The following is a 26,131-nucleotide window of genomic DNA, read 5'->3' on the forward strand; positions in this document are numbered from 1 at the left end:
GCAAATGCTGCAGTGTGTTCAAGACAGGGTTTCAGCTCTTCCCCATCCCCATCAAAGGATGTGCAGCAGCCTGCGTGGCTCATCAGGCTAACAAGCTCTGAGCCAGGAAAAGGGGAAAAAATACTTGTTGATCTTGAAGGGGAGGAGTGGGAAGGAATCCTGACAGTCTAACATCTGCTTTATAAAAAAACAAAATGAAAACAAGTGCTTATATCTACTGTGGAGTGAAAATGTAAAAGCAGAAGTGAATAGCTTGCTTCTAATATAAACACTGTCTAGATACATTTGCCATTTGGAAAAAAGACATTAACATCTTTTGAGAACAATACCACCCACCCCAGATCTCATTGGGGGATGCTAACAGCTCCGCAAGAGCTTTTGATAAAGAAAATGAGCTTGCAGTAGGTCAGCGTGACCTCCATCAGACTGACTTATTTGCAGAGCCTGATAAAAGTGCTCCTGTATTTTCTGACTAGAACAGAAGCACAAGTGTGGATAGAAAGAACATTAGAACTGATTGGGAAGTGCAGAAGCTGAAGGTCCATAACTATACTCCCGTTTCAATAATAATGCCTTGGCTGAGAATGTAATTCCTCTCTGCTTTCCCCTGTTTGAGTCAAGCCAAATGCAGTAGAATGGCCTCACTTTCCTCCTTTTTCCAGGTGATCTTTCACTACAGCAAAAGCTGCCCTGAAGCCCTGTAATTCACTACTTCAAATTGTTGTGAGAGCTTGCATGACAAAATAGTTAGCCGAGTACTTGCCAGGGGAAAAAAGTATGCCTTGCTTTCTGATAGCAACTTTCTTTAAAAAGAACTAACCCAGACAAAGTTGTTCAAACCAACACCAAGCAGTTAATGAAAACGCAGCATCTAGGCTGTACCATTCTCTCCCCCGTATAAGGAATTCCTAGCATGTAAGGAGTAATGAGGCCTTTCCATACTGTGACGTTACAGAGAAAATTTCAGCCTGCCAATAACTCAGATACCCTAATGAGCAGCAATATTTGCATTTGTGCTTAGCATTGTCACAGTTGGTGGTTCATATGTTAGCCATCCTTCCCTTAATGTCTGTAAATACAGCGTCCTGTTTAATTGAAGCTATCGTGTTTTGCCCAGTAATTCTGACAATGTAGGGAATGTCTTCCTGCCACTCAAACAGTATGAAGACCAGAAGCTTGTCTTTCAGCAGTAGCATATCGCTTAAAAATGCCCAAAAGTAAAATTTTCAATGCTTTTCTTTCACAGTTTCTTTACTTAGGTTTTAAACATGGCCTTGATGTTTTGCAGGTAATTGTGCATCAAAAAAACACCTCTGACAGGAGACCATATTTGCTTTGTTGCAAAGGAAATTTCCTCGCTTAAAGGAAATAATGTGCTGTTACCAAAACACCTTAGTCTGCTCTTGAAGGACTTCACAAGTATCAAATAGATTGTGATTCAATGCAAATTATTTATTATACCTGACCAGCATATTGAAGAAAACATAAGATAGAGCCTATTCGCAAAAAGAAGTCCCTCTCATTTTTCTTGCTGTCTTTCAGGAAGTCACTGTTCAAGTTGCAGACCTTGTTTACATCCAAAAATGTTCTCTGGCTTTTTCAATAAGAACAAATCTTTCTATTAGTTGTAAGGCCCTGCTGCTGTAGAGACTTGCTGTTTTCTCAGGGGAGCAGAGCAGGAACTTATTGCAAAGTTGAAGGCAGTTTTTATAAATAACAACTTAGCCCCAAAATATAGTATTCAACCATGCTGGACAAAGGACAAACCTTTAGGTTTTGTCTTAGAGGACAAAAATATTCATACTTTGGCTGTGAATGAGCAAAAGATGCTGTTTTCCAGTAACAATGGTGTTTATCTGTTCTTTTTAAAGGTTATGGCGATAAAAGCAGGAAATCAAAAAGTTGTAAATAAGTTAATTGGACTGGTTCAAAGAGCAACCCAAGGCCGATCCAATCCTGTTCTGGTGAAGCAAATATTAGAGAAGAAGCTGTCAGAGTAGCCACAAGGGAAAACTGCACAGTTGTCTACAGAAGATACGCTTCGTCCTGTGTGGTTCACTGCTAACGAACTGTGGTGTCTCCTTGTGTGGCAGCATTACATGCCCCAGATCAGTTATACTGCGAGGAGCATTACTTTCTTGCCTTCCCCAGCTGCGTCAGCCAAAGGCAGATGAGTGAAAGACCACCTCAACAGAAGATGGAGTTGTTTACATGTCCTCCACTTTGGTGGGGCATTCAGAAATGTAATCTACACACAGCCAGTGGGAACAAGTTCCCAGAGAAGTCTGTGAGTATACAGAGCGTAAGTTGTATTCATTAGTTTTGTAATAAAGCAAGTGTAAACTGAGCTCTTCTAGCTTCTTGAGATGGGCAATTCACAGCTCTTCAATGCATACATCTGGTGGGACATACTAATAACCCATTGTGAGTTAGTGGGAGCGCACTAGTAGATGCAATGAAAACACTTAGCACTAATTAAGAACGGCCACATGTGCCTGCATGCCTAGCAGAAGGGTGAATTAAAAAAAAGTGCCATTGTCCTCATTCTTCCTGATTTCTGACATACGGGACAAGACAGTCACTAGCTGCTTAAGTGAAGTGCCTGAGGCTCGTGCCACCAGCAGCTATCAAGTGCCTGCATCTAGGAACTGGTGTCAGATTCTTTGCTTGCCTCCTGTTTGTATGTGCCCAACCATCTCCTCTGGCTATGCAGCCCTGAACAATTCATAAATGATGTGTACCGGAGCCCTTCTGAGAGTCACCTACCTTTTGGGCCTGTGAGGTTCAGAGTAGCAGTTGTGCTTCTTATAGCCCCGCACAACCAACAGGGGAAAAGCATCACTCTTCTTCTGTGCAGCAGCTCAGGGGAGAGACCATTCACTCCGGTTTGGTTTTCTCTCTGCTTGAGAGAACTCACACCTGAATTTCCCATGCAAATGCTCCGAGCCCAAAGTCGCGTGCTGCGTTGGCGCAGGGCTGTCTGCTCTCATTTGGAACTCCAGCCACATGGTAGAGGAAACTGAACATTGTTAGCTTACCCAAAACGAGCAGGATCCAGCTGGGGTCCAGGGTCTGCTCCACTCATTAATCCCAAAGAGTGGTTTATGCTGGTTTTGGTTTGTTCGTTTGCTTTTTATACCTTCCATTTTGCAGCCCCTAGCATCAAGTACCCACTGAAGTCCAGGGCCCTAGAGTTAAGTTCCCCTTCCCAACTCCATGACATGTTTAAATCCTTTAGCTGATCGAGCCATTAACAAGAGGCCCAACTAGGGGCAGCCATTCAAATTTACATCTAGGAGGCCAAGAAATCCAATTTAGCACCAGGGGTCTCTTTGGAGTTCTTACATCCCTTTTGGAGGCTGCTCAATGGTACGTTTTAAAGACCACATTTACCTCCAACCCCAGAGATGCTTCTTCAGAATTGTTCTTGAAGAGGTGCCCACAGGGCACATGTTGCCACAGAAGACGTGCAGCAGGTATATTCCGGGATTTTAGTCACCTTTTGCAGAGGTGATGTTTGCAACGCTAGTTCAAGCTAGGTTGATGGCAGTTAATTCTCATGAGCATCAGTGCTAACATTTGTCTCAAGGAGAAAATTTCTGTACAAATTGGCTCACGGTTCACCTTTGAACTCTGAATTAGAAGACAGACAAAAACCATGGCTTTCAAATACATTTAATGAATAAAATGTATACCCAGAATTCACATAAAAATAACTTTACAGTTAAAAAGTCATACAGCTGACAAAAAGCAGTAACATGGTCGCAATCAAAAACCGTGACCCTTACAAAAACACAAAACCAGGATTTTCTTGTAGCCTGACAATCACACAAAGGCTTTTACTATCAGTTTTCATAGCATGAGCAAGAAGTACCATTTTCTCTTACACAGTGGTGTAAGTTTTCAGGTAAGCTTTCAGTTAATACAAGGTTTAGACTATACAGCAAACTTTACATTTTAGAACTGGAGGTCTGTTCAACTCCTGCCACGGCAGGAAGAAACCAAAAGGCACAAGGGCTTCTGTGTGGAATCTCAAATCCTAATTTAAAGGTACTCCTGGGTGTAAAAAACACAACTGTTTCCAAAAGGTTGTCCTCCAAGGTTAATGCTTTTTGTTGCACAGCTTGATACTGTTGTGCTAAGTTTATCCTCTACAGTAGTGGGTGCCTCTTGAAAAATAAATAAAGAGGTGAAAAGCACAACACTGTATTTGGGACAGTAATAATTAAGCTGTATTTAAGAGAGGGAAGGCTCTCCACTACTGTAGCATGGCTATTGCTGGTAAATGTCTTTTTTTTCAATGGTTTTAACTTCATAGCCACTCTTTTCCTAAATAATTAGACTTTGCTAATACAGTACAAAATCTATTAAAAATCATGAGCCAAGTTCTATATGAGTACAGCATTAGATCTTGAATTGGATTTAGTCTAAATCTCAACCTATTTTTTAACCTCCACCTGCCAGACACAATGGATAACTAGTAAGATAGAAAGGGATAATTTTAATATTCTTTCTCTTTGAGGGAAGGTAAAGATCAGCCACAGCCTATAAATTTTGAACTATATTAAGAACCAGTAACTTGTTGAATTTTTAAACAAGTCTTCTGCAGACACACACAAAATGTAAATTTCTTTATGATAGGAAGAGAAGTGTTTTTGAGTCAGAGGAATTCAAGATGATGGATCTTTTTAACATTCGTGGAGATACCAGCTATCAGCTTCGAAGCAGTCAGAACTGGCAGCAGGAGCTAGAGGTAAGAAAGCTCAGCATGGCCAGCTCATGTGGTTCTGACTAGGGCGGCCTGCAGTAAACGGCTCGTCAGTCATGCAACACCATCTTGATCAAACCCATACAACCAAAATTCATGCCTGCCAAGGGCCTGATATATCAGCCTAAATACCACCACCACCTCACTGCGTCCTAAATGGAGCTAAAGGCAAATTCTAAATATCCCAGAAGTAAACTTTATACTGAGCACAAGAGCAGCTTTGGCTTAGCTTTGTATAGCAATAGTCTGCAAAGCACGTTAAAAGACAGAAGTAGCCTCAAGGAATTCAGTATCTGCTATTGCAAAGACTAAATAAATAATAAAAAAGCAACCACCCCCCAAAACCAGAGGACAGGTAGGTCCAGCAATATAAAATGCAGAACCTGGCGCTCAAGTGTTCAGTGTCAGCACGTGCTGCAGACCAGAAGGCTGTTTTAAACACAGCTGTATCAAGGCTAGGAACTCAAGTATTAAGGTGGGGGCTTTGCCCCTAACGGGTAAGCCTTGCTTAGCCACGACAGGGCTCCCTGAGCTACTGAGTGCAGGTGCCATCTGTGCAACAGCGTCAGGCAGGGTGAGTTAAGGACAGGTTCGTGCAGATTTTCAGCAGTAGCCGTCCATGAACAGAGGGACGAGGAAAATGCTCGCAAATTAAAAGCTGACACCAGACACTGTCATGACAAGCTCATCTAACCCTTGATGAAAGTCCCGTAGGAGGTCACCCCTGAGGCGGAGAGATGATACTTACCATCCCCTATAGCTGAGGTATCCCATACCCGGGGCTGTGCAAGAGGAGAAGAAAGTTGACAAAAAAGATGCTGGCAAAGCTGAAGTAGCGAAGAAAGAATTTCTAGCGCTCAGCCTTGGCTGCAGAGTTTAATTTTAACTGTGTTAAAAATAGAAGCATATGATAGGAGCCTTAACTAAAAATTTACAGCTAGAGTATTCACACTGCAATTTCACTGCAGACCCTCTCCACCCTGTGGCATGGCGTCAGCACGCTGCAATGTTCTCGTTTCTGTTCTGAGCACCCCTCTACCTACACACTCTCACAATCACTGACCTCAGCAGCACTTTCTCAGTAATTTATGGCCCTGTGTGTATGCTTGACATGTAGAGTGGCTTTTCTTCTCTTAAGCAAGTTAGGTTTTCCCCTCAACAATCTCTAGATTCTCTAGAATCTCTAGAAGGCAGAACAGTGCGCTGGTCTTTTTGCCCTCATTGCCTGCATCTTCCTTGCAATGCTGTTTGCAAATACCCCAAAGTTTGTTGTATTATGTTTCACATAACAGGCACATAAAACCAAGCCGCTGCAGACAGGAGGTCAAGATTTATCCCTCCAGTCGCTCAGGAGCTTGCCTGCACTGGGTTGGCTGTTCGGTGCAAGTCTCTTCCCTGCTCCCCTACAAGATGTGGCAAACTTTCATATAAAACACAGAGAAAGAGAGAATGATATTGCTACACAGTGTGAGGAAGGCAATAAAATCCCAAATCCTAATTTGTCAAGGCCTGTGATTTGCTGTGCGTTTTTCTGCCCATCATGATGGCAAATTTAAACTCCAACCAGAAGAGTCTCTGGGCCAAGCCAGACCAGTAATTAGGGGTCACTGCAGGAGGAACACAGAATCGCCAGCAATGCTCCTGCTTTTCTGACTGTGCTCCAACACACGGCCCACGTCTGGCCATACAGCCTGAATTTAACTGCACTACAGCAGAGATTCAGTGGGGAGCAGGAGTGCCCGGCTGCTGCCACGAGACAAGAGAGATGCGAGTTCAGTTCAGGGGGCAATGCAGTTGTGTGTGGTCCTACTGAGCGCTGAGCCAGCCCTCACGGGCACTTAGTCCCAGCCCCCAGATCTCCTGTGGGGCCTTCAGGCATTTCACGGTTGTTTGTATGCACAGGTTGAGAGGGGCCCTCACCCTCCTGTCCTTTCCTTTATCCACCTGTGTTTGAGGACCAACCTACAGCCGCCAAGTGACTCCATCTCATGTGATGCCTTCTCCCCCCAAAGAGTGCCCGACATGGGCAGCCAGGTGCCCCGGGCCACATCCACTGCCTCGTCACCGCAGCCTTTGGAGGACAGCCCGGGGCTGGGGCTGCAGAGCTCGCGCTGCCACAAGCCCGTCCTAGCGAGTGCACTCGAGAGCCAACAGTTTCACCCTGGGGAACGCTCCCTCCACTCACAGCCATTACATGTAAGCCCAAAGCAAGAACTCTCCTGACACACTGCCACATCAACCACAGCTTCAATTACCGAAAGCAGCTACAGCCACGACGCTGGCATAACCACCAGTAAGTTACATTTTGCCTCCTCATTCCTGAAGCTTGTATTTTCAGACTGGTCTTAGAGGCGCTCAGACACCGCTGTTACCACGCTGGAGTTTTAAGACCGACGCTAAGCGGCGCCTGGACACCGGGAAGCACCTGGAGCAGCACGAGGCCTCGGCTCAAGGTGCAGCAGGGAGTGCCAAGATCCAGCACCACTCCCAGCCCTCAGAGGACAGACAGGATGGCATTTTGTCCGAGCCCTGGCCAAGCTGCCACAGCAGCGCTGAGCCAAACGCAGTTTAGCTGTCCTGGATTTAACTCGTTATTTTTTTGGTCTGAATCCAAGCTAGTTACTTTTGAAGCAGACTGCAATAAAATACAGCTGCTGTGGAATTGGCTTCATCGGAACTGGAAGTTTGCAGGTATTCAGTCCACAATACCTAATTGTATGCAGGCATTCTGCCGAAGCGCCAGAGAAAGTTATTTGGTTGAGAACTGCAGCCTTTGCACAAAAGTTCCATCAGGGCTTTAAGCCCAGAGACTTCAGTCTTAATTTAATCCAGCTGCCACACAAGAACCATTATAATCAATGAACAAAAAGAAGATTTGCACAGTCAGCAACAAAACGCCACTCTTAAGTACCTACACATTTAAGAATACAAGTAATGCTCCTATTCATACATAAGAGGCTTCCAACTGAGCATGTAACAAATGAAGTATGTTGATGCAGGGCCACAACGTGTTCAGAAAAGCTGGGGGCCCCTGAAAAATTAAGTACATTTACTCAGAGTTGGGCTTTCACAGCTAACAAAGTCACCGAAGTAGCGCTGCATTTTGTGGCTGCCTTCGGTCTGACAGCTGGCACTGCTGTCCTATTATCTGCATACCTATTTATGCAAATCTGACACCACACTACCAAGGAGCAATTTTTACTCTCCTTCACACAGTTCTGGTCCAAAACATTACTGGGCAGCGCTACCCAACTGGACAGTTACCATAGGATACTGTCGGATCCATTTTTTCAAGTTTGCCACAAGCTTTTTCTTTCTGGTCCCTGTTAAGTGAGAACAACACAAATGTAAATTTTTGCTGCATTTCACACAGATGCAAGTGCCCCCTGCTAATCTGCAGTGTTTTACCTTTGGTTTGCTCATTAGCCTGCGCAGCCTGGGTGTCAGGTACCCTGTTTCTGCTGGAAATGTTCAAAACGTGCAAGGAAGAACATACTATAATTAGCTAAATCAGATCTGGACACAGCAGCAACATTACTGCACTGTGCCAGAGGCATCGGAGTCAAAAGAAAAGAAAGAAGAAAATGCCAGTATTCTCTTATAACTGCAGGTGCAGTTTAAATGTTACGAACTTAATAGGAGCTGTCATAAAAACTGCAGGCATGACATAGCAATTTCAGTAAATACAGCACAGTAAATTGCTTATTAAATCAAGCTGCCCTCAAACAGGAGCTGTGGCTACAAATTTAAATGATACAATGACATAATTTCACCGCGCCAAATCACACAGCTCCCATCCTTTTCCTCCCAACCCTGAGATTTTAGAGCTTCCTAGAGGAGCTGAAAAACCTTCCTGAAGCATGAAACCTTCTGCGAGGCATAAGCACAGCACACAAAAGGGGAGCGAACGCTTGTGCGCTGTGCTAGATGGTCCGCTTCTCTTGGTAAATAGGACTTAACCTCTTGAACCTAAATCCTTGGACTCGGCAGGATGCTGTAAGTTTGTTTGCAAATGTTTTTCTCAGAAGGAGTGTGCAGACCACTCAGGCATCGTGCCTGGGCCAAAGAGCAATTAGAGTTGTGCTGGTGGCAGAAACACCGCTCAGCCTTACTGTCTGCCAGTTCTGTTCCCATTCAAAAGCAAGGCTCCTGCTCATGTCTCTAGCCCACCCCAATCACTGGGGTTTTCTTCCATTCCAGGAAATTTACCAGTCTTGTTAAAAACATCAAAGCAAGTCTGAAAGGCAAGTGCATGAAGTCCAGACGTTACCCGCACAAACAAGGCAGTGCATCTTTCACGTCTGGAACTGCAACGCCAATAAACCCCTTGGTCTCCTTTAAAATCCCAGATTTTCATTTAGGACACACAGGGGAAAGGCCAAATATAAGCAGGGCCAACAACAGAGCACACGAATTGCAACTAATGTGTATATTCAGAGATCAGCACATGCAAAGGGTGATGCTGTCTTGAATGAAAGCTGCTGGGTACATTAGCCCAATTAACAGGAAACACATGTGCGTGTGCTGAGCCTAAACTACAGGGCATCCAAAACAGGTCAAAGGTAAAAGAAAATGACTGCAACTGTTTTAAGACACAAAGTGTTCACCTTATAGGTAGGTTGCAAGAAAATAACACATTGAAAGAGCAGGAAAGATTCCTTGCTAGAGCAGAACAGCTTAAAACCACACTGAAAGGCTGCATCATTGAAAATGTGGCACTCACAGTTTGAAACGTGTAACAGGAGACTGGAAATTAGCTTTGGTATCACTGAGCCACCACCTGCAGGTTTTGGAATAGATCTGCCAACCCCAGGGCACTTCATTCGTGACCAATGCTGAGACAATGTGCAGAAGGGGACTACTCCAGTGACACACACGTGAACGTGGGGAGATCCGGATCATGGAACACTTCACTCCTGGAAAGAGCAACATAACACTGTGTCCTCCAGTGGTGTACCAGCTGGACTGCATAGACCAGAGGCATAATTTATTAATATTTTTTTTGTTGTTTTGAAAAAAAGATGTCTCGGTGGTGAGAGACGGGATAATACATTAACTGGAGGGAAGGAGCTTATTAAACAAGCATTTAGCTGAAGAACTTATGCACAAAAAGGTGATTCATCTCTAAGGATCAACATTTTCAAGATAAATCACAGGTTCTGCATTTTGAAGACAGGAAGATGTAATTCCTGCCAATATTTTTTCACTGGGTGCTGACATTATACTTCTGTCACAGCTGAGTCATAGCTGCAAGCCCGACTCAGCTCAGGAACCAAGAAATACGTTACACATACAATGGTCATTTTTATGGCCCTGAGCCAGGGTCACTGCAGTCATCCACCTCTTCCTTTTGGGGCGCCGACAGACAGGTTTCCCTCTTACAGGGGGACACTGTGTACAAACAGTTGTGACCTTTCAGCAAGAAGTCCTCCATATCACTCCAAAGGCTGTCTTTATCCTCTTGCAGCTGACTTTATCCTCTTCCAGGAGGGAAAATCCTCCCCTCTCTCAAATTTACAGGTGTTTTTTTGAGCAGTCCAAATTTTAAAATCCCCATGTAGCTTAATAGCCTTGCTGAGATTAACAGTGCCATGACTTTGCACGTTTGTTGAAAACAACAGTTAAAATTAACAATCTCAAAAGAAATCAGTCCTACCCAGCAAAGATTGTTGTTTCAGAATAAAAACAAGGGAAGGGAGTGTTCACATAGTAAGCTCGCTGCCTTGAGCACCGGTCTGCAGAATTGATTTTCCTTTTCTTTTTTTTTTTAAGGAATCCTCCTTTAAAAAACTATTGGTTTACTTTTGCAATTTAGCACATGATTCTGAACCACTAGAAGTGAGCTGATCATGTTTATTCAGTATGATTTCTTTTGCTCACAAAATTCCTACCAGAAGAGGCGAGGAGCACAGCATGCCCTGCCCTACACCCACAATGCTGAAACACTCTCCACACACAATGCCACCAAACTCCTTCAGGCCAGGCCTGCATGAAAGACAGCACTTTGGGTAATAGCAGGAGCGGAGGAAGAGCCCACCATTTCCCAGGATGACATAAAGTATCTTAATTAGCTCATCTCATTCACAACAGCAATGCAGGGGAAAAAAGAAAGAGAAGGGAAGAGCTCTCCCAAGCCTGGATAACTGAGATTTAAGGAAAAAAAAAAAAAAAAAAAAAAAAAAAACAGCTTTGGCTTCAGCTTCCACAGGAGCTTGTGAAGTGAAACAGGGCCACGTGGAGGTCAGAAGGTGATTTACAGGATGGCAATGCAACGGTGCTTAAAAAAAATAGACAAGTTAGAAGTGAAAGCAAACCAGAGAATCAGCCAGGAAGCAACATGGCCCCCAGCCATGGTCGAACTGAAGACTGTACAGCAAACAAGCAAAGACAGACCCAGGGAAATTCATTCTTGAGGTGATTTTGTTAGAGGTACACTTTGGGATTTTTTTCGTTAGAATTGCCTACAGTAGTCTGACAATGAATGCTTCTCATAGTACCTTTCATCTACAACAATTTTTTCAGAAGCATCTAAAGGATTTAGGAGCTTAAATTGCACAGCAAGGTCCACAAGAATTGACCTGTAATTAATTATTAAATACAGGTCTTCTGGGGTGGTTTTGTTTTTAATCAAGTGTTCTTCACTATCATAAGCTTTCCCCAAGCAATCTCTGAGAAGGTGTGTATGGAAATTGGGATGTGATTAACTGAAGTATCCCAGTATTATGGAATGAATTAGAGTGAGCAGAACTAACACACACAAGTGTTATTTCTGATTTCTGGTTCTTCAGGTTTTCTGGAGAGGCTGTTAAGTTTCTTTCCTGGAAAAAGGGGGTTTAAGGCTTTCTTGAACTAAACACCCCCTTATGTAGCCAGCTACAGCAGAGTGGAAGCACAATTATGCTACTAAGATAAGATGGAATGCAGTGGTGATGCACCAATTCATCATGCTTGGGTTCTTCTAATGAAGCCCATTACTCACAGAAGAGAATTTTCTCGAGCAGTTAGTCACCAGCAGACAGCTTTCCCTGTTACTGCTTCCTTTCCTGCAGCTGGTGAATAGTCTGGTCCTCCCCTCACTATCCCGAAAGTGCAATATTAGGAAAAGTCAACACCTAATTAAAAGTAAACAAACAGCATTCAACTTTCCCTTAACCAAAAAAATGAACAATAAAACAGAACAGCTTTCTGGAGCAAGCCAACCTTTTTCATTAAAAAAAAGACAAAACCAGCCTGCTGTCCTTTTAATACTACCAAAAGATATTGAATACCTTTCCTTAGCTTATTAAAATAAGCATAAAAACAAACTACAAATTAATTACCACTTGCATAGACACGTTTTGTTTTGTACTTTGTGCAAATCTTACTAAATAAGGCATGCTTGAGAGTTTAGGTAGCAATGCAGTAGTTATCAAAGAATGCTGAGAAACTGCAAGGAAAATTCCAGGCAGTCTGCAATCCACATCCACTTACACAGTTCATTTGACTTCAAAGACCAACAGCTGATAGCTGCAGATCTGTCTGCAACATAAGGCAACACGGTATGTGTAGGGTCCGGCACCTGCTTTCAGCTAGTCATGGGTTTAACACACATAATATCACTTGAATTCACAAACCTGAGCCACCAGTTAAAGAGGGCTTTTCAGAGGTGGACTGGTAAGAACCCCATCACAGGGAACAGGAGAGGAAGGGGGGAGGAGGGCAGAGACATGGAGAAGCACAGCCCCTCACAGAAAGGGATTTTGTGCAGATTTAACCCCAAACTTTGTCCATGGAGCTATGTTTTTCCAGACAAACCACTGTCTAACAGGATTTCGAGAAGAATATTTCTGGAGCAGAAAAAGCTAAAACGTTTGCCTCTCTTAGCCAACCTACAAGTGCCTATGGCAGAAATTCAACAGGAATCAGTGACACTGAAGAAGTGCAGCTGCATAAAGAGAAGAGGAACTAGGAAGCTGCAGTAAGAGCGGTATCAGGAATCTCTAAAGTTATGTAGCTCAGAGGGAAATTATGAGACCCAATATAAGGTAATGTGGAATGATATTTTGCCTCTCTCTTCCCCCTCCAAATCAAGTATTTTCAGGAAATATTGAAGTACAACCTTCTTTTGTAAGCAGCTTTGCATTAAAAAAAATCTGTTTAAACTCCAAAAGCATTTTAAAACCATGTTTAAAAACCCTCCTAATAATAATCCTCAAAATCCCCCAGTATTTTGTAACATAAAACGGAGTGTTCCTGTGCAAGAGCTGCCAGCTCCTTCAGGAACTCTGGGAAAAGGGCAGCTGCCAGGACAGCATTCCTCACGTTCGCAGGAAGGCCGGGATGAGCCAGGCCCCTTTTTCCTTTATGTCCCAGGAAAGGCTGGAGTACAGCCGGGGAAGCTTCGGAGAGGTTCCTTCCTTTCCCTGTGCTGCTGCCGTGCTGGACGTTACCTAAAGCCAGGAAGAGGGTGGGGAGGAAAAAAAAAAAAAAAAAGACTTAGTATGTTAAGCACACAGTGTTTGTACAGCGACCAAACGCAGTTTGCAAGGATTGTGTTCAGAGCTGTAGTTTACAGTACCCGGACTGCACAGGCAGATACTCCACTAATCCGAAGTTTTTAAGTTCTACATGGCCTGCTTCTATCGCATTTTTTATTAGCCATCTTTCCCCAGGTTATATATTATTCAGCTGCAGCTCTGATGAGAGAAATATGTGGGCAGAAGAGTCATCAGGGAAAGAGTAATATGGATTTACTTTATGAAATAGATAATATCTACCATTAGACCCAGCATGGTTTCCTCAGTTTAAAATACTATACTCTGGCCCTCCCCCAGATCAAAATACCACTCGGCTCCACTTGGCTCTCTCCTCCCCCCATGAATCACTGTGTAAGTGGGCTTGAAGCCAAGCTATCAAAATTGCCACGGGAGTTTGAAGCAAGCTAGAAACTAAGGGAAAAAAACTTGGAAGTTTGATTTTTCTACAACTGTAGCTCCTGCCAACTATACTTACTTATACTCCCTGTAAAGCAGCTAAGTAAAAAAAAAAAAAAGAAGAAAAAAGAACAAGTTAAAACCACCATGTGATCTGCACAGCATAGAGAGCTATATGATCTCTGATGCCAGAGTTCAGGGGATCGGGGCTCAAACATCAGGACGCATGGAATTACAGAGACAGCAGCACCTAAATTTCAATCAAGTGCTCCTTGTTTCATCCTGAAGCAGAACTGCACTTTAATTAAATGCTATTCAGTGAAACTAAAAAGGTGACAAAATTTAACATTGATGGAAATAAATACCTTACAAAGAAAAATTAACTTGCAGAACTCCCTGCCACGAGATGTCACTGAGGCCAGGAAGTCAGTCAGATAGCATCCTGTCTAACTTACAAGTGGATGTTCTCATTAGTTGTATAAGCAAATCATTAAACACACACACATAAAACCTAGAACCAACCAAAGAAACAAACAAAAAACCACCCTGTCATATTAACTCATGTACTGCAGATAAGCCCAACACCACAAGACTGCATTAAGGAGAGGTTTCCCTTGAAGCACATGCGGTTTATACTAAAACAATTCAGTCCCAGGTTACATGAACCTTTTCCTGAAACATCTGCAAACAGCTAATGGGGGTACCCCAGGTGAACGCCTCCCTCCATGTGGCAGAGCAATTCCTCTGTTCAACAGCTCTGCGCTCGGGTTTCTTTCCTGTAGCTCTCCTCCGGCATTGTGGAATCAATGTACGCTTTCAACTACTCAAAAGAAATTTTAATCTTAATCATCTAACGGAGTTATACTTTTCTGGAGTTTCAAAAAACCTTTCCAACTCCAGACTTATCAATCATTCATACTGTTATTCTACAAATTTCTGTCTACTAGAGACATAGTACAGGAATTTCAGTTCTGTGGAAAATTCTGACTGTGGGAGGAAAAACAACTTAAATTATGAATTACAATCAAAAGATGAAGTTTTGAGCTTCCCTTGAAGATTTTCTTTTAGATTCTCGTACAATCTCAAAATGTTTCATAATTAATATCAAGTATTTTAAATAGTTCAGCCAATATATCCAGAATGTTACTGTGCTTTGAAAGCTTTTTTTTCTTAAACTCTTCCCTTCATAAAGCATCAAAATTGACACAGTTCAACAAAAAAATCTTGATTTAAACTTTTTATATATTTATATTAAAGAAAAAAAAAAGGAAGGCAGAGTAAGCTGGTCAAGGGATCAGAGATTTGACTTTTTTCTTCAACCAAGATTGTCCACTTCTTCCTGCAGTCAGAACGCAAACTGAACCATGAAATTGAGAAAATGAGCACTCTGGAGATAGTGTTACTAATGCACTCAAAAAAAGGGCAGCATTTCATATGGGATCTACATCATGAAACTCTACATATCTAACCCTAACCCCAACTACTGTGTAAGCCAACCATATAGTACTGCAAGCAGAAAATAACAAATCAGCCCTTCCTGCTCAAATGCTTTTGGAGGCTGTCACTCTCAAAAGAAGGAAAATGCTTTGGAATATTTCATGTTTACATGTGCTTTCCCCATTAAATCCGGCTTGTGTTTTTCTGATGCAAATTCTGTAGGTGGCCTGTTATGCTCAGGCCTTTAGAGAAAACTTGGGGGTTTATTCATCACTTCTATTTGGGGAAGAAACCCCCCAGAGAACAGCTAATGCTTTATTAGCTTGAATGTCACCTGTGAGCACCGCACAAGAATCCTGTATGAGTTCCTCATTCTTTTTCATTTACCATTAGCGTAGCAGTTCCTGCCTTGCCCTTGCACTTTTAATCAATACAATGACCTGCTGTGTGTCGAAGGACTAGTGAGCCAACTTGCCCCAAGAATTACAGTTTGATTGCTTGCATCACCAGCCTTGTTGGGAACCAAATCTGCAGTTATCCAGACATTTATTTACTCTCCATCTATTTGTCAAGAGGTGCCTTCTTTACAGGGGTTGCCACAAGACAGAAGAAAATGTACCAACAGAGTGACTAAACAGCCTTGTTTTGAGATCTTAAATAATGACCTGCATGAGTCAGCCTGGCATATTTTGAAGCCCACAGAAGAAAACTGACGTAAAACTGGAAGTACAAATAAATGCCCCAAATTACTCTGCTATTTAACTGAGATACAGCTAACCAGCACTGAAAACTCTTAAGTGCAAGGCTTGCGAGTTTTCTCAGACAGATGAATTTCTTTTGGGAATGCATTATATAAAGTTCTTACTGCCAGCACCTGAAAAAAAGGACATTTAATGTTGCCTCCTAATCCTGTCTCCCACATGCCAGCTACAACATCACCTAATTGTACGGCTTTCTAATCTATGGCACCAGAACGTAGAGCCTAAGCCCCTACCGATATTTGCAACACACAGCTCATTTACAGCACGCGCCTTCTACAGGCTAATTCTTCGAGAGGCAGCCTTGGCGAGATCGTAATTTTGCAAAACAGATGTGCTGCAAACCACACAAACACACACCACTCTGACTAGCAACTAGGTAAATTATTGTTCAGAGCCTTGAAAAATGTAAACACAATTAAGAAGGCACATAAGTCCTGCCTTGCACACCTCTGGAAATCCAAGGAAAACAACATCTTCACAGAGGTATAGGCAAGGCAGGACGATCATTACTGATTCCAAATGATGCATAAGAACACATGTAAATGCAGCCTCTTGAACCCTGGTGCTGAATCTTCCCTCTGGTCACAGCTTCTCACATGCATTCTCATCGCATGGGAATTATTTTTTTGGTGGTGGTGGTAGGTTTTTTTGTTTATTTGTTTTAAGGAAAACCTGCACCCCAACCTTGCCTGCTCAGCAACAAGCTGAGAAGCCACATGCTACCAGAGCAGAGCCCCTAACTCTACCAGTCACCCAGCTGCTTCTGGAAATTTCTTAATTATAACATAAGATTCTTCATTTGGTTCATTTTTATTAGCTTCCCTCACTGCAGTGTAAGTATTGTTAGCTGTTAAGACAGGTGTAGCACACACTGTCCTTGACAAGCAGCAGATGTTGCAAAGTCCCCTGGAAAGCTGGGGTAATACCTGCTTAACTCCCCACTGCTCTTGAAGTGCCCTGACTTATATCCCCCCATTTATTTTTATGTTTTATGTTTTCATTCAAGAAAGCACATTTGAAGTTTTCTGGATCATCTCTATCTCCCTCAGTTGAAGCCCAAGCTATGATATGAAGCCTTATTCAATTGTTACCAAAACCAATTTATTCTGGATTTCTGTCCTCCCTACATCTATCAAAAAAAAAAAAAAAAAAAAAAGAACCAATGACTAGCAGAAGGTCAGGCTAAAAATAAAATGAAATCATGCACATATGCTACCTCACCTCATGCCTTGAAAGCAAGTTTGTTTACGGCCAAACTGACAGCAAGCCAAGCAAGAGCTGATTTTGTTACTCCTTTAAACAGACGTTTTCTGTAGCAACGACATAGTAAAAGCTTCTAAAGAGTAAAGAATATCCAAACAGATCCATACACTGTGGCCTACTGAGGATCATCAGTTTCAAGTCAGAACGGTACATCTGGTTAATGATATTTATAATGCACCACACCTACTTTTAATCATGCTGTAGCAAATTGGAGAGGTAACTGGTGGGTCATTCCACCCAGCACTCCTCCAAGTGCGGTTAACATTTACCTTTGGTTAGCAAGTCCTCAGCTGCATCAGACATGTCTACGCGAAAAAGCAAGTACTGCTGGGCCTCCAGGAGAAGACCTGGGAAGTCTTTTTCAATGGAAGCAAAATGTTCAATTTTATTTTTCACAGATGCCAGCACCTGCCAAAACAAGAGCAACAATTACTTTTTACTCCCTTGCTCCCTGTGCAACCACAGCTTGAATACTCAGGCTTTCTCTAGATGCATTAAAGAAGAGTTGCAATGGAAGTTATGGCCATGCAAAACTTCCAGTTCCTTGTACAAAAGATCATTAAAACATTGAAATGAGATGCAAGGCTCTCAGGTGGGAGAAGAACAGGTGGAACTGAAAAGAGCTAAAGTAAAGTTTAACAAGACACCAAAAATACTGTTCCAATAGGCATGACTTGTGGTCAAATACCTGATAAAGTGACCGCACGCTAGGCTGAAACACCATGTTGGTGTTGAGCAGAAAGGAGCGAAGAAGAGGCTGTGGATAACTTGCCAGCTGAGTAATAATCCCAATAAGCAGCAAATTTACATGCAAGGAATTCTCCAGCATGTTCTCCAGCTTCGACAACACCACGCTGATAAACGGTCCTGAAAGAAAAGGAGAAGGAACCAATGCCTTTGTTTTCATAGAAGAAAAATCCTAAGATCCAGGAAATAAGCATGGAAAAGGAACTTTGATCATTATAACCAACCAAATCAGACCTCCTACATGCTAATTAAAGCCAGCAAGGAGAAAAAAGAAAACAACACATAACTGAACAGACAAAATAGAGTTAACAGAGATGTTAAAAGCTTTCATGAGTAGCAGTGTTTGAGTAGCTAGCCACTTACATTAACAGCATATTTAACATACACAACCATTCTACTTTACATATGCCAATAAGGATTTAGCCTCATATGTTACGGTCTGTCATTCCATGCCTTTTGAAGTTAATCAGAATGGTACCGCTGAAGAATCTGTCCTTTTTACTGGCATTGTGCCTTATTTCCACAGAAGGACTTGGCAAAGTAAATTATAGGCAGATAGTCTTATCAAAAATCTGTGCTCTTGTAAAGAAAATCCAAAAATGCTACTCTAAACATAAAATCAAAACCTGCAATAGCTCACATCGCAAGAAAATGCATTTTCAGCACTGAGAACAGTCACACAAAGCGGGGAAGATATTAAGATAGATTTATAAGCAAAATTATTTGTAAAAGTAGTCTTTATCATATAAATGTCAGCAATAAATAATAGCTTTAGTTTGTGCATTCATGTTGGAGGATAACCACTGAAATACAGAGGCATTTACCACCACGGTACAAAGCCCTGTAGTGCTCAAGCTTAACAATCCTGTCCAAAGGTGAGCGTGCCTTTCACCAGATCATACGTGCTGCTGGATGGCACTGCCGGTGGGGTGCTTGAGGGGTGACCTGATCTCAAGTAAAGCGCTGGGAACAGCCCCCATCCCACAGCCAGCCCCACCACACGACCCTGAGCGCGTAACCCCTCAGGGAAACCAGGGGAACCCCTAGGTGACAGGGTCACAGTGCGACAAATGCTTAATATCCACCCTAGGCCCCAGCACAAGACTCACGCCACTGGCACTTCTAGGGTGAAGAAGGCAGGCATAATCCCAGCCCATTCCCGCTCCCTCGGCTTGCAAACAGCTGCCTTCGAGCTACCTGGGCATAGTTCAGCCCGGTTTTATACCGCTGCTGTAAACCACGGCAGAGGCCAACGCAGTATGGGGCCAGCACGACAGCAAGGATCAAATCACAAGTGCCTGCACTGCCGCTTTGCCTAAAAGAGCCCCACTACAGGCTGCAGTCTATTATGTTTTATAGTGACCGCGAGTACAACGCAAGCGCTCCCCTGAGAGCGATCTGTCACGGCTAACGCTGGCACAGCTCCACACACAAGAGGGAAGGTAGGAGGGCCAGCGTAGGTGAGATTTATGTGGCTGCTACCTTTTAACCACCACATCAACCGTCAGAGTGAAGGCTGGTATCACATCCTGCAGGAATCCCCCCCGCCTGGGGATACAACGGAGAAGCCTCAAAACCCTTTTGTTGAGATACAGTTTACTCTCGTCCCAACATAACCTACTGCTTCCTGCTCTTCTGTCCGTGGAGACACTTTCACAGAGCTCCTGAGGACCACAGTACAATGTGCCCCTATTTCTGTCAGGAGGGGTTGCAGTGGAGGCAGCTGAGGTAGCTCACAGTTCCTCTCCTGTAGGTAAAACTTCAGGTGTGAGTAGGTAAAGCTGAAGTTAGACATCTGTAACAAAGGCTGTGTGCCATTCTGAGAGCAGTTACCAACATAAAATTCTTCAAGAAATTATTAGAATACAAATCGGAGGAACTAAGAATTTGCAAGCCTGCCTAGTTAAGAAGTGGAGTAAACCAATGAAAATACAAAAAATATATTCCTTTCCTGACTTCATCTCCACATGGCCATGAAGTCGAGCACTGATTTATGGAAAAAAAAACAAAACAAACAAACAAAAAAACTGTGATGCACTATGTTCCTGTTCCTGAACATCACATTCTTTCTCGCTCCAGGGCAAACAGGGATGATTGTAGTTTTTAAGTTTTCAACCTTAAATTGGACTTTTTTTTTTTTAAAGAAAAAAAAAACAACTTTTAAATTGGATATAGACATCAATGGGACATTTTCTTCATAGATCTGTGAGCCTGAAGAGAGCATCTTTGCACTGCTAAGAGTTTCTGGGTGTGAGAGCCTCCATCTGGTTAGCTGATTCTGCAGCGGGAAGCCCCATCCATCCCATGTCACCATCCCCAGAACTGAAAGCATCCAAAAATCTTTATCCCACACATCTACATAGGCAATGTAGCACTCCACATTAAATATAATTATATTTGAAAGATCCTGCAATCCCACATTTCTGAGCCATTTTTATGAGCAACTCCTTACCAAGGATCACCAAGACCTTCACTAAAGCAAGGTGAGCAGCCTAAGAGTAAGACACTTTATGGATGGGGAGCAAAGCGTGGTTTTTTGGTTTGGTTGGGTTTTGTTTTCTTGTTTTTAAAAGCAAGAAATGGAGAAAGGGACTGGATGAAGAATGTGAGACAGGGACAACATTTTTGAGCTACATTTGACAGCAGATAATGGGTAACGGAGAGGTTTGAATGTGATTAGCCTCTAATACAAGGAAATTGCCACCACAGAGAAAATAGCAAATGGACTGGATAAACAGGCTGAGTTTTTCAATTAAGAGGCAGTGCCAGGCATGCTGGCCACAGCTGACCAGAAAGGGCTGCATCTCAGGGGATACAAATGAATGTTTTCCCCCCTCCTTCCAAATGAACGAGACGTCAGATTACAGAAGTCTCATTTGGGATGAGAAAAACCTAGACACGCTACTATTTTTTTATTGTTTGCATTACTGTGGTATCTAGGAGACCTAATTAAAGATCAGGAGCCTGCAGTGCAAGGAGCTGCACAAGCACAGATCAAAAGCACACTGTAGCCTCCAGGAGCACTGTCATTCCGGAGTGCTTTGGCCAGTCTCTGGAGAACAAGCTGAAATTGTTGTCTGGCACATGACAGCGCAGTGTGCCAACAGCAAGGGCTGCCCTGGCGCTTGAGAAGCGGGATGCCAGGGCAGTGCACGCAGACAGGCACGGGCAGACGTGGCACCCGTGCTGCCACCTTGTGCTAAAACGTGAAATAGCTGAGGGGGGAAATAGTGGTATGCCGCATCGACAGCGTCAGAGATGAAAGGCATCAGAAAAACGCATCATTTACCCGGGCTCTGTCTATTAGCACAGTTACTCCGGTCCTCTTTCAACCACCAAGTTTCCCCTAGAGCAACGGTGCTGACACACAAGCAACATAACCGCAAGGTTTTAAACAATTAAAACTAAAAGCCCCAAAAGAACTGAGCAACCACAATTTCGTGTCACTACACTGCTCTGCTCTACTTCCCTGTCGCATCTCCTTCACTCTCCTTGGGCCAGTCCCAGCTATTTGGGCATACCCTCCTTAGTGCCAACGCTGTTCCTTGCTCTGTGCTTGCACTGTGCACTGCACAGTGCCATCTCGTTTGGCCACCGTTAATCACCATCCCTTCTCACATTTGTTATGTATGTAACTAACAGGACATTCCACCTGTAAACGGAGCACTCTGGCTCCTCGTAGCACGCTTGGGAGAGGGATCCTCCTTAGGTCCAAAGGGAGACGACACACTCTCTGCAGAAGGGGTGTCTGCTGAGAAATTCTCAAAGTCCTCCTCCTCTTCTGCAGGAGACACGTGGTCAGGAGTGTCCAACTTTTCCTCCTCCAAGCTTGCATTATTTGGATCCAGTTCCTTAATAATTTTGTCATACTGTGCAATGAAATCCTCACCATCTGTGCTCAGCAGTCTTACACTTAAGTTATGATCTGCCTCCTGAGGAGAAAGCTTCAACTCCAAGTCTGGCTGTGGATCAGTCTCAGCCATTTTCTGGTTTATATGTTCTTTCATTATACCTTGAGTCAAGCTTGAATTTCTCTTACTGTGCTCATCCAAGTCCGTTTCCAGCTGGCTGTTTTCAAGAGGCCCGTTGACAACAGCCTGGCTTTCAACCTGATGTTCTTTGGCTACATTTAAAGTTTTCTCCTTGGAGTTATCATCTTGAGTATCTTTCTGGGCACATAATCTGTAAACCATAACATCATCCTGAAAGTCTGATTCTTCTATGTAAGATCCTTTGATGAGCATAATAGCATTTTTTTTCATCTCCTGAATGTGTTTTGGTGGCTCTATAGGTGGCTGCATCTCTGTGCTTCCCAGATCATCATACGGATGGGGCGAGCTCACATCAGAACCAGGAGAAATCCCTGTGTCATAGCTATCATCCCATTCTAGCTCAAGCTGCATCTTCTCACCAAATGGAGTTGTTTGAGAGGAGCTACACATGCTGGGTGTCCTTTGCTGGAGCCGAAACATGGGGTGTTCCACATCTGTATTGTTCTCCTCAGCAAGCGTTTGGATAAAGGTGTCTGGATCAGGGTTTACTCCATCATATAAAGCAGACCAAACCTTACAGTCCTTCAGACACTGAAGGATGGCTTCCTGAGCTTCCCCCAGGTACTGCAGGTAGCTGATATCCACAGTTCTTCCACATTCCACAATGCAGGTGGATTCAGAAGTGCCTCTACCAGAATCTGAAAGTAAAGAAGATTACTCATACCACGCAATAAGAAAACACAAAAGTTCTCTAGCAAGACAGTCACTAAGACATGGCAGGTGGAGTCTTTAGCCCCAACCACCCAATAAGGAAGATCCACCCAATAAGGAAGATCAAAGAATTAAGAGATTTGATCATAAATGCACAACTTGTTCCTACTACCAAGTCAGCACTGTAACTCAAAGATTTCTGAGAGACCAGCCCACATCCAATCTGTAAAGCAACTGTAAGCACTTGTGAAGCTGCAAGAATCGCCATCATGTATCTGTACATTATTTTCACAAATGCATATTTTAACAGCTACCCAAGTTGAATAAGGTTTCCATAGGCCTGGACACATGGAAGGAATTAAGTAAGCTTTCCAGTGCAGCCTAATTGCCCGGTTTATTGTTACCCACCACTCTTCTTCCACCTCCTCCCATGAGTTGCTGCCAAATTCAATTCAGTTCATGATCTGGTCATCCCCTGAGCAACAATTACCTTTAGTTTGTGCTGCTTTTGTCCAGAGAATATAATCTTTTCCCTGGCTTTCTAGAGTCAAGGTGATCCCAGTGGAGCAGCAGACTGGTGTCAGGGCAAGCAATTTTGCGGCAGATACAGAGTAACAGTCTCTCTCTTTCACTGCCCACCGCTGGCTCAACATCATGTGGTTACATGGGATCAGATACCTGAAAGAGCAGTGTCTAGCATTACATCCTTTCACATTAGAGAAAGCTAACGCATACAAAATTCCCTTTCCACCTTCCTTCCCACTCCAAATTAAAAGAAATAACAATAATCTTGACAGTGATCCATATCCTAAACCTCTCAAGAGCATGAAACCCTGACTCTTTACATTGTGAGGCTACAGTTCAATGAGTAACTGTCAAGAAGAGTAGAGATACGAAATCAGTTGCATCAGAATGGGGAAAACGAACGCTCCTTCATAGGTCAGAGCAAGCCTGCTGTAAGAAGGGATTGGGGAAGTGTAGGATGGGCAGAAGTCAAGGGTTAGCCGGGTGGTTTGGTCCCATTATGAATGAGTTCTGTCTCAGAAGCCTTAATTTATTTGTTTTTCTAGGAAAACCACAGAGCTGGTTTACATGTGCCAGGCAAGCAGCCAGCAAAAAGGAGGGAAGGGTCATCGAGGTGTTTTACAGCACTAGATCAAGAGCTCTCAGGCAGAGGAGGGAATAAGCTGTGGGGAGAACAAGGAACAGAGGAAGAACATTCTCATGTTTAACTTCTTTAAAGCAATGAATGTTTAACTTTTTAAGAGAACTTTATTAAGACCCTTAGTGTTAACTGGGCTGATGTTTTGCCATTTAAAATGCAAACAAATTTTAAAGGATTCCCTAAATAAACAAAAGATTAAACAACAGCACTCAACTGTACTGCTGTTAGCAGGGGAGTCCCAATCTAACTTGTGTTCACAGAGTTCCTAACACCATTCCCAGGCACAACAGTCAGAGAGCTACAAGGAATTTCACCCTAACACCTATCAGTGGAGGGACAGGCAGGTACCTGAAACAGTCACTTTCCACAACGTTAAAAGCCTGATTTAGTTACACCAGGATTTCCATATAAGTAATCAACTCTAATCTAATACACGTACTCAATTATAATTGTAGTGTTCTGAAGCAACCCATAGAACAAACAGTTAGCAGTAATATATAATCAATGTGTCTAGCACATTACATAACTATTTATGTACAACAGTTCAGGAACCTGAAGTATTCTTGGGGACTGAGCAGAGGTGAAAAAAACAGAGATGGAAGCTGCAAGCAAATATATAGGTCCTCTGTATATATAATACACTAGAGAAAACATGCAGGAGAGAAGAATTATACATTTTAAAGCAGCGAATAAGCAGTTTGAAGGTGATAAATATATTCTTAGCTTCTCTCCTCTCACTTTTATAGAAATAAATCACATGAAAAATCTCTTGTTCCTGAAGATCGCAGGACATAAATCACGCTTCTACAGGTCTAGCATATTTTGGCAGAACCGTAAATATTCTTATCTCTGTAGTAGCTTGCATTTCTGCTGTCTTGGAGAACCCCCATCTAACTCTGCATCCATAGGCTGAGATTACATGTCCCAGAATTAGAATGAAAAGTGGAAAGAAGAGTTTGGGCTTTACCTTAAAACTAGCTGCAACATCACGTCTTCACAATGCAAGCCAATGAGCGTTCTGAACAGTGCCAAGGAGACCACACAGAGCTGGAAAATGATAAATGCTTCAGTTTTTGATCTGGAAATTGTACCTTTCCATTCTGCATAACAGAGTGACTCTGCCAGAACATAATGCTTTAAGTTACTGTTAGTATGCTATTTCATTCTGTCAGTACCCCTATGGGATTTTATTAAGTTGTCTAGAGCTATACACATACCATGTTACATTTTGGCAAAACATGATCCAGAATTTTCCTTAAAAAAAGCTATTAAAAAAAAGAAATATTCTTTAAAAGGTATTAACATTAAATTATATGGAAACTCAAAGCAACAATTTACCAGTCTTCATTTTTTTTCCCTAATTTATCAGCTTAATTCAGCATAAAGTGAATCAGTGAATCCCATTACTTACAATATAAAGTGCAAGGGTTTACCCCTGACAAATAACTTAAATCAACAAAAAGTCTTTTCTGAAAAAAGCTATAAACCACCTCAAGTTTTGGTTGTTTTACGTGTTAGGAACGATTAGTGTTCTGCACATTACAAAACTAAATGCTTCTACACCCTACTGCCTTGAAAAATATAGCTTACTGACATAGGACTACGCAAGTCATTTTTTATTGGAATCCACTCCATATGAGTTGCTCCCAATCCTGCCATTACAGGTCATTTGAATGGCTGGGAACCATGGCAAGGTACAAAGATCCTTTCTGTGAGACTAAGGAAAAGGAAAAGAAAAATAGGACTCCTCACTGGAATTGCGTGCTTGCCTTATTGGCAAAGGCCTGATCAAACACACCCATAATCAAGTATTTCAGCAGTCACGTGCAGCAGAGGCAAAAATCATACCCTTTTTGTGATCAGCACCCTATTTTCACACTAGCTTTAGGACAGACTAGAAACTTGAGACTTCTACAGGATTTTTGGTCACAAATAATGTCTAAATAAGACATACCACTTTCAAAACTATCATACAGTATATTTCTACCCAACAGATGCTTGCTTGACTGCAAAGACGCATCCAACATTGTAGAAGCGTGACCTTTTATCTTTCATTGGTTTTCGTGAACAACAGCACCATCATTTCCCTGCCTCTTTACACCTATTCCCTTGGGCATGTGCTCCTGTGCTGCTCTTTTCTGGAAACAGCATCTCACAGTTGGCTTAGATCCCAGGACCAGGTTGACTCTTGTGAGAATTATTTAGCATAAGTTGACTCCTTCCTAGAGTTTCATTTTGGTTTTAATCTTGCCTCTCACTATATTAATCACATAATTAATACATGAAATAAATCTCACTTCTCAACAGCTAAAAAAAAAAAAAAGAAACAAATTAGGACAAAATAAAGAAAAAGCTATAGATGATTTCTGACTCTT

At 42.6% G+C, this 26,131-nt stretch overlaps 2 protein-coding genes across 6 annotated transcripts in view; one reads left to right on the forward strand and one right to left on the reverse strand.

Annotated features, from left to right (window-relative positions):
- Positions 1-2,346, forward strand: part of GATB (glutamyl-tRNA amidotransferase subunit B) — a 43,865-nt gene extending 41,519 nt beyond the window's left edge. Inside the window, exon 13 of the mRNA XM_035546999.2 lies at positions 1,872-2,346. Coding sequence (XP_035402892.1) covers positions 1,872-2,000 — 129 coding nt within the window. The 3' untranslated portion in view covers positions 2,001-2,346. The remainder of the gene's footprint in view (positions 1-1,871) is intronic.
- Positions 2,347-3,665: 1,319 nt separating this feature from the next.
- FHIP1A (FHF complex subunit HOOK interacting protein 1A) overlaps positions 3,666-26,131 on the reverse strand; it is a 96,079-nt gene continuing 73,613 nt past the window's right edge. For all 5 annotated transcript variants that reach the window (XM_035547025.2, XM_035547036.2, XM_035547043.2 and 2 more), the window contains 6 exons: positions 24,724-24,803; positions 23,082-23,269; positions 21,541-22,578; positions 17,830-18,008; positions 17,411-17,549; positions 3,666-13,197 (listed from right to left, as the gene is read on the reverse strand). In XM_035547025.2, the coding sequence (XP_035402918.1) occupies positions 12,947-13,197; positions 17,411-17,549; positions 17,830-18,008; positions 21,541-22,578; positions 23,082-23,269; positions 24,724-24,803 (1,875 nt within the window). In that variant the 3' untranslated portion in view covers positions 3,666-12,946. The remainder of the gene's footprint in view (positions 13,198-17,410; positions 17,550-17,829; positions 18,009-21,540; positions 22,579-23,081; positions 23,270-24,723; positions 24,804-26,131) is intronic.

Source organism: Cygnus atratus, chromosome 4 (assembly GCF_013377495.2).
Source record: "Cygnus atratus isolate AKBS03 ecotype Queensland, Australia chromosome 4, CAtr_DNAZoo_HiC_assembly, whole genome shotgun sequence".
NCBI classification, from domain to species: Eukaryota; Metazoa; Chordata; class Aves; order Anseriformes; family Anatidae; genus Cygnus; species Cygnus atratus.